This window comes from Ascidiella aspersa, chromosome 5 (genome assembly GCF_963924565.1).
Source record: "Ascidiella aspersa chromosome 5, kaAscAspe10.2, whole genome shotgun sequence".
Lineage (NCBI taxonomy): Eukaryota > Metazoa > Chordata > Ascidiacea > Phlebobranchia > Ascidiidae > Ascidiella > Ascidiella aspersa.
The window spans coordinates 27949120-27957411 of NC_139451.1; the positions used below are offsets into that span (position 1 = coordinate 27949120).

The window sequence follows — 8292 nt, forward strand, 5'->3', positions numbered from 1 at the left end:
GTGGTCGGTCGCCACGGGCAAAGGGTCTCTAATAAACGATACTTTTTGCAAAGAAAACCCATTGGAACTAGTTTTTCGAGAATTCTACGCAACGACATTTGAGTCGCCTTTACAACAAGACAAAAAAATGAAATCGCTATCAAGGGATATCCGATGCTGTACATTGGGGCAGACTTGGACAACTAGATTTATTTTAGCTTTTTGAAATTAGATTAGAATTAGAATTAGATTGTTTTGAGAATTTTCAAATTAGATTAGAATTAGAATTACCGAATTCTTAAAAAAACAAATTTTAACTAGAATTTTAACTAGAATCACATACCACCAATTTAATTTAATCGCAAAGCATTCTTATGAGAATGTGAATGGTAAATATGTGTGTGGTAATTTTCAAGCCTTTTTATGGTTTTTAGACTGTAAAAATTACATACAATTCGTTCCAACCAAAGAGTTTTAATTGAAATTGTGTGTTTCAACTGAGTGACTAAAAATGCTGGACAAAGTAGCAGTTTTTTGAAAAATCCGATTAGATTAGAACTAGAATTAGATCACACAGGCAATTCATAAATTAGATTAGAATTAGAATTAGCCGCATTTTGCTCTAATTCAATGAATTAGAAAACTAGAATTATCTAGTTGTCCAAGTCTGCATTGGGGGGTCCGATATTATCGGTTAGCTGCCGATACCGGGTGGTAGTATCGGTGGTACTCGTCCGATATTAGAATTGTATCGCTGACAATCTGATACATGGTTATTTAGTGCATTTCTACCGCAGTTTGTCGTCAAACGTAGCGATTTCAACCTTAAAACGTGGTTTTGTAAAAAAATGTAAATCAAATCGTAAGGTACATATAAGCTTTTTAAGTCTAAGAAATATGTTAGTTAGGAAAAAAAGGTTTTACGTCACCTATTGTATCAACAACATTTTAAATCGAATCGAACAGGCGTACTTTTGGCTCGAGAAATTAGGTATCGGACTGTCGGTAACGAAAAAACGAGTGCCGGACAACTCTAGTCGTTCGAAATTAAAAAAATCGAGTGCGGGGTAGCAAGGGAAAAGGGGGCGTTTGGGAACTCTAGTAAGCGGGAAAACATAGTGTTGAGACAGTACAAGATAATATGCTTAAGCGGACGCGGGGCACCGAGGCATCAGTAGGTGCTGCCCTCTTGTGGTTGTTTCAGCTTTTTATTGTCTGACATGGACATTCTTAGATCCTTAAGAAGGCTTTTGAGAGACGATCCCTTGCTCCAGTGAGCGATTGATGGAGTTTTCGGGTCCAACTTTTCGAAGCGATATTAAAAAAACAAACATCTTATTAATAATTGTTTTTTTTTATATAAAAATATATTCGAAACGTTTAAAACAATACCTACTTCTGTATGATAGTGCCTATTTTGGAGCAAAAAAAATATATACATGTTTTTATATATAGGTTTTAGTATCAATAATATTTAAAATCAATAAATAGTTATTCCAAACTTTCAAAATGACACCTATACTTCTGTATGGACTTTAATATTCCTGCTATGTCTCACTACAAGCCCCAACCTTTATGCTACAAATTTTGTTTTTACCTTTAAAATAAAGAAAGAAAAAGTTGATAACATTTTAAAAGACTGTTTAAAAAATAACCTGATAATTAAAAAAAAAAGTTAAATCCTATAAACACAATTTATGAAAAAAAGTATATGTTCAAGTTTTAGTATCCAGCGGGCCATATTTCACGTTATTGTTGTCTAAAATTACTACAGATAGACTTATATTCATGCCAATCTTTTACTATGAAAATATCTCATTTCCTTAAAAAAAATACAGACTTCCTTATTTTTTTGATTACCTAAACTGTGTTTTTGGCAAATTTGTCATTTTGTTTTCAATTATGGCTGACTGATTTACCTTGGTGTTTGGTTTACTGTTGCATATTACAGAAGTTAATATGCAAATTTAGAGTTGTACAATTAAATAAGTAGATTAACCAACTGTAATGTTCATTTAATGTTAAAAAATCAATTATTTATCGGTAATGGTCGAAAATAATAATAGTGGTTTACTGGTTGATCAGCACACAAAACTCCGGATTCAGGCAGATTTTGCTATTTGAAAGAATACTTTGATTACTGGTTGATCTCTAGAAATTACTTAAAAACTAGACTGTATTTCAATTTATAGATAAAATGAAAAATAAAAACAGGGAAAAATCAGATTGGATACTTTTTACCCAAAATATCAGTAATTGGTATCGGAATTAAATGTATCGGACACCCAACTTTATAGCTGCTTTACAACTAGCTTTAACGATTGCACTTTTCTGTTAGAAAGGCGTAAAACTTTGAATACGATGAGCCTTGAACAGAAAACAACAAATGCTAAAAATTCTGTAACTTTGAGCTAAAAATGGTTGAATTCAGAGCAAGTGATGCAACTAGAATCCACATTCCCAAACAACACACAAAAAATTTCTCCCAATTTAACCAAGATTTTTTCTCATGCTTCTCAATCTGTCTTTTTAGCTGCATGTTTGCACCCAATTGCAACCAAAAACACCTTATATATGTACGAATGTTCCCTCGACTTTAGCATCCTCCTTATGTATTTGTTAATGCCCTTGTATGCGCCTAAGAATGGTTGATTGATACATTCCTTTGAAAAACACAGCATTCAACTTTATGACAGAACTAAAAAAAGAAGAATTTTAATGCTCGTGGCAAGATTCTGCCAGTTTGGCGAGCCATATTTTGGCCAGGACTGGTTAAGGAAGTCAATGGCTCTAAAATAAATACAGCCGAGGGGGGTTGAGCTAGATAATACAGTAGGGAGGCCCAATCTTGAGATAACTTGTAATTGAATGAATTAAATATTACAGGTTAGGAAATTTATTTTAGAACAAATGTCACACTAAAAATGGGTCTACTCACCTCTCCATTTGGAGAAATATGAGGGAGATTTATTTTAGTGTTGAAACGAACTTTAGGAGGTGTTTTCGGGTAATCTACTCCGCAGTATATGTGAAGTTCATATATCCGATTTGCGTAGGGAGTCTGCACAAGAAAATTTACGACAGGATGCATAAAAGTTTATAAAACTTGCTAGGATCCGACCGGTTTCCTTCTGAACTATTGATCAACACATAATTATTTGTCGCCTATGTAGCAACTTTATTCTGTAAAATTTAATATAATATCCTGGTTTCCCACACTTATATAGGAATACAATGTATTGAGGACAAAAACATTTGTTTGACAGATGATAAATCAATGTTTTTACAGTATAAGGTTTTCGGGGAAAAACTAAATCCTTAATTTTTAATTTTCAAAACTAATCCATCGAAATTTTTTAAAATAATTGTTTTTTTCTTATAATAGAGGTTCAAGATTCTTTAAAGGTCAGGCCAACAAGGAAATATTGGTCATGTATAACTTTACAGTTTTACATAGAAATCTCACGTCGCGTGGTCCCACAATGGTTCCGATCCAGTGAGTAAGGGATTGGTCGTCTCCATTTTTCAACCCCCAACTTATACTTCCATCTCCAACCCCCTTCTGACCTTCTTCTAATTCATCAAGAAGAACAAAATTTCGCGGTACTGAAAGCAAAATTGTGTTCACATAAAGAGTGTTGTAATGACTTAAGTCAATGACCTCACTGTAAGGGACTTCAATTGACTTAAGTGTTTGATATATTTTTTAGTTAACATTTTTATAATAATTGGACAAGTTTACAAATTTAACGTTTACTTTTTATTTGACATAACTTGACTTGATATTTGCTTGCTCTAATGACGACTTGACCTGCTGCGTATTTAAAAAGACTTGGTCTCAAGTTATTTTACATATGGCTTATCTCGGACATAAATTACTTGGGTGGGTGGGACTTAATTCATATCAATGCAAATTTTTTTATGTACAAAATTAATAAAAATAACCCAATTTTTTAAAAACTTAATCTACAGTGAAAAAGAACAAAGAGTTGTTCAAAACGTTCAAATAATACCAGTCTGCATGGGTTTGATATTTTTATTACATATAACTGTCTATGTTAAGTGTTTACCCAAATTAAATAAAAAAAACATCGCCACTCACCAGTGCACATATTTGCACAATTTTCCTTGAAACAAATTTATCCTCAAAAAAAACTATTGCTTATAGATCAGCCTGCAGATGAAAAGTAAAGTGTGATTGAACCACGGCAGTGTACCAAACAACGGGTTGCATAAAATATAAATGAGTGGTTTCAGCATAAATAGGGCCGATTACAAATGAGCATAATTTCAACAAACTGTAGCAATTGGGAAAAATTTAAAGCAAAACCTGCGATTTTCAGTTGTAGACGCATATACACCAGTTTGAAAACTTTGGGTAATGCGGGGGATGTTAATGCCAAATTTTGCGTAACTGTGATAAAGTCATCCTAAAAAATTTGCATAGTGATAAACAAGGTCATCCTGAAAACAGAAAGCATGCTTGAAATTCGCCATTAAAGGGTGTATTTTTATGGAAATCAAAACCATTGGCAGAATGTCAATCAATGTTCCGCCGACGCATATATTAACAATTAAAGTGTAAAAACTAGGATTAAACCATTTTTAAAGGGATATAGTATTATGGTTTATTGGAGTTAGGGAATTAATGATGGCAGTATAGGCGAAATATATATAAGTTTTAAAAATTCCTGGTTTCTGTTTTACTTGAAATTTTTAAAACTTTAAGTTTGATTGTTAAAAATTTGCCACCTTTAATCGATTTTTCAAATGTGAGTATTTTATAAGCAATGGATGTGCGGCTGTGCTAAGAGCGGGGATTTTTCAGGTCAAACTTTTCAGTTTGGTCAACAGAGATGGGACAATTGTTTTCAGTGACAAAACAGAGAAAAAGGCGAGGTTGTGATTTTATCTGTTGTGCATAACACAAACTTGGTGACCAATTCACAAATGGGAATGCAGCAATGTTACTTCAAAACAGACACAGATTGAAAAATGCACAGTTGGAAAATTTATAATAATGTTTGAAATGTTAATAAATAACAACAGTAGATCGACACGAAAAACTAAGAGAGTAAGCGGCAGTGAAATCGGGAACTTTAAAGAGAGGCAGCTTCAGTGAGGTTACATATCATGCATTGCACACCAGCCTAAATAGGTTTAGGTAGCTGGAACGCACCATCAAAATCAAATCGACTGAAACAGTTTTGGTGGATTCACAATTGCAAAATGAAGCAAAATACAACGAAAGAATGATCGATAATGTCAGATGATGATAAAACATTTAAGATGAACTTCCTCCTTTTTCACTAGTTTTATACATGAAGTACATCAAGAGAAACAAATTTATAGGCATTTTCGGTCGGTCCTAGAATCCTACCAACGTTTCGCCCTGGGGTTATTTGATATTGCTAACATTATTAGAGTAGAGCAGACCTGGGCAACATACGGCCCGCGGGCCGGATCCGGCCCGCCAATCAGTTTAATCCGGCCCGCGGCTTATTTTCAATAAAATACATATAGGCTAAGCGAAAAGCGCGAATCTCTATGTTGCTTGTATGTTCCACGCAATTTTTTGGCAACTTCACAGACAAATAGCGTCCTCTGCTCAGTGGCACTCTCTCCAACGAAAGTTTATATAAATATTAGGCTAAGTTTGTTAGACTTTGTAAAACATCGGTAACTTAAAGTTTTAAAAAGTAAGAAAAAAAATATAGGTAAATTTTTCGTACGAATTTTTCATGTAATTTAATCTTAAGTTTTGGGTCAACGCGCCACACAACTTAATAAACGCTAATATATCAAGCAATGTACATTTTTAGTCGGTGCTCAATGCTTCACGTACCATCTAAATTAAAGTTTGCATTTTCAAACTAACATAGTCGCAAATTTTTCGCGCTTCGCGCGACGTTTCATGACCTTCTTCAAATCCCACTTAAATTGCACATTTTAGCACAACTCTAAACGTAATAACAAATTGGTTGATTATTTGTTTTACACCGTCAGAGTATGACATCATATTGTATGTATTTTAGATCCTATATTTGACCCGGCTCGCCACAATATTTTAGGTTTCTCATGCGGCCCGCGGCTAAAAATAATTGCCCACCCCTGGTGTAGAGGTTTGTTAGTGTTTAGATTTGGTGAAGCATTTATTTGTATTTTACAATATTTATTAAGTGGCTATTTGACCGGAAAGCACTTTTATGCTTACACCCATGATTATATGCCGATTTGAACAACTTTAGCGTCCGGGAAATAGACTCTTCCATATTCATTTATTTCTTGCAATTTCATTTTTGAAAAACTCGTATCGTTACTGTAAAAAAGTGGCAGGATTCCAAACCAGCGCCCATTTCTGCACTATTGCATCACAGAACACTTTGCCACGTTCCTGGCTTTTATAACTTCCTCTTTCCAATCTATTCCGCCGATTGCTTTGATCACGGAGCAGAGCACTTTGGTGACATTCTCACGATTTCCCCTCATAACCTTCATCACCTGCGAGACGTCGACTGCATCATGATCTTCCTTCCAACAATCGTAGTCCGTCACCATAGCGACCGTTGCATAGAGGAGACCGACCTCTCCGGCCAAAACGACCTCTGGGACCGTGGTCATGTTGATGACCGAGGCACCCCAGGAACGAAACAAATTGCTCTCGGCGAGGGACGAGAATCTCGGGCCTTCGACAGTCACAGCGGTCCCCTGTTTGTGCGCAGGGATCCCTTCTTCGCAGCACGATTGAAGAATGATGTCGCACAGTTTTGCGTTGAACGGATGACGCATCGGAATGTGGCACACGCCCTCAAGTCCCCCCGGGGTGGCGTCGTAAAACGACGAACGGCGCTTGGTTGTGCGATCGATGAACGAATCGAGGATCACAAACTCGCCAGGCTTGCATTCCTCCTTTAACGAACCGCAAGCTGATGTTGACAGAACGTGAGTGCAACCTTCCTTATACAAGACGAAAACGTTTGCCCTGTAGTTTATAACAGTCGGGGAACATCGGTGGCCCGAACCGTGTCTGTTGAGCAGAACGCATTTGACTCCGTGCAACAAACCGATGTGGATCTTTCCAGAAGGCTTTCCGTAAGGTGTATCCACTTCCTTGACTTCGATCGATTCGAAAACGTCCCAGTCCTGCATTCCCGTGCCCCCAATTATGCCCACCTTAACCTCAACGGTCTCGCCAAAGTTTAGCGACATTTTTTTTACTTAAAATGCTCGAATTCGGTGCTTTTAAGCTAGATAAACGTAACTGTTTTCAGGGCTGGCGTACAGAAAATCCCTTAGCTGCTCTCATCCAGTTAAGCTCAAAGTGTGTCTATATTTCGTAAACTCATCCGTTTTAGAAATGCAAGTGAACAAACATTTTTTTAGAACAGTTTAATAACTACCGAAAAATATAAGTATTATACAAGTTATATAGGTACCATGTTTGTCAAACAGTTTCAACAGTATTGCATATATAACAAAAACAAATGCAGCAAGTTCACTAAATGATATACATCCGAAGTCATTTATTGCTTAGTGTTAAAAAAGAAATTTAAAGCTTTTAAAAATTGGCTCTTGTCTAAACTGAAATTTTATTTTCACTGTTTAAAACTACTTGAAATTAAAAGTTTATTTATGTGAAATTCTGATTTTGGCAATGTTTTTTCGAAGAGGTATTAGAGAAGATTTCTTTCTGTAAAATACATAATGTTGGTCAACATGTTTTGATTGAAATTATCTTGTGAACGTCCTTGTGTGAGAATATAAAAGCAACGACGTTCTGGCGTTATGTTTTGCGGTTAACGCTTAGCTATTTCGCTGAGTCAGAGCCGATTATGTTTCACAACTCTTCGTCTGTTTTGATTGTTTCGTCAAGTTTTGACGCCATTCGTTGTCAAAAGTTGCGACTCTTATTTAAATGGACTGTTTTATTTTTCTATAATTAATATTACCCGGAAACGTAACTTACACCTGTTTGTTCGGTGTAAGTTACACCCGACTCACTACTCACCGGTGAAAAGCAACTGTTAAACGAAACCACGTCTTTGCTGTAATTAAATTAACCTACGAGACTGCGACAGACCTGAATGTTTGACAACGCACGCCAAAACAAGTCGTGGTATCATCGGGCGTAAAAAGAAAAGCACATTTGGAGCGAAAAACATTTTGCTTGATTTTCCTCTTACCGACAGTAGGCTATATATGAACCACCACAAACTTATAGGTTTAATGCAAAGTGCACAGAACGCTAAACAAAAAAAATCTTCATTTTCAATGATTTTTAACGTTTTCGAAACGTTAACCCTTGAGCTTAGA

At 35.7% G+C, this 8292-nt stretch overlaps 2 protein-coding genes across 2 annotated transcripts; both read right to left on the reverse strand.

Annotated features, from left to right (window-relative positions):
* Window positions 1–500: 500 nt before the first annotated feature.
* Window positions 501–4350, reverse strand: LOC146145747 (putative ubiquitin-conjugating enzyme E2 variant). Its single transcript, XM_083389450.1, has 4 exons — window positions 4082–4350; window positions 3446–3585; window positions 2918–3040; window positions 501–1282 (listed from the first exon to the last, which is right to left on the reverse strand). The coding sequence occupies exons 1-4, from the start codon at window positions 4089–4091 to the stop codon at window positions 1151–1153; spliced, it is 405 nt and encodes a 134-aa protein (XP_083245576.1). The 5' UTR covers window positions 4092–4350; the 3' UTR covers window positions 501–1150.
* A 19-nt stretch (window positions 4351–4369) lies between these two features.
* On the reverse strand, window positions 4370–7244 carry LOC146145748 (S-methyl-5'-thioadenosine phosphorylase-like). Its single transcript, XM_083389451.1, has one exon. It carries the CDS (start codon window positions 7186–7188, stop codon window positions 6343–6345), a length of 846 nt encoding a protein of 281 aa, XP_083245577.1. The 5' UTR covers window positions 7189–7244; the 3' UTR covers window positions 4370–6342.
* Between the last annotated feature and the right edge of the window lie 1048 nt (window positions 7245–8292).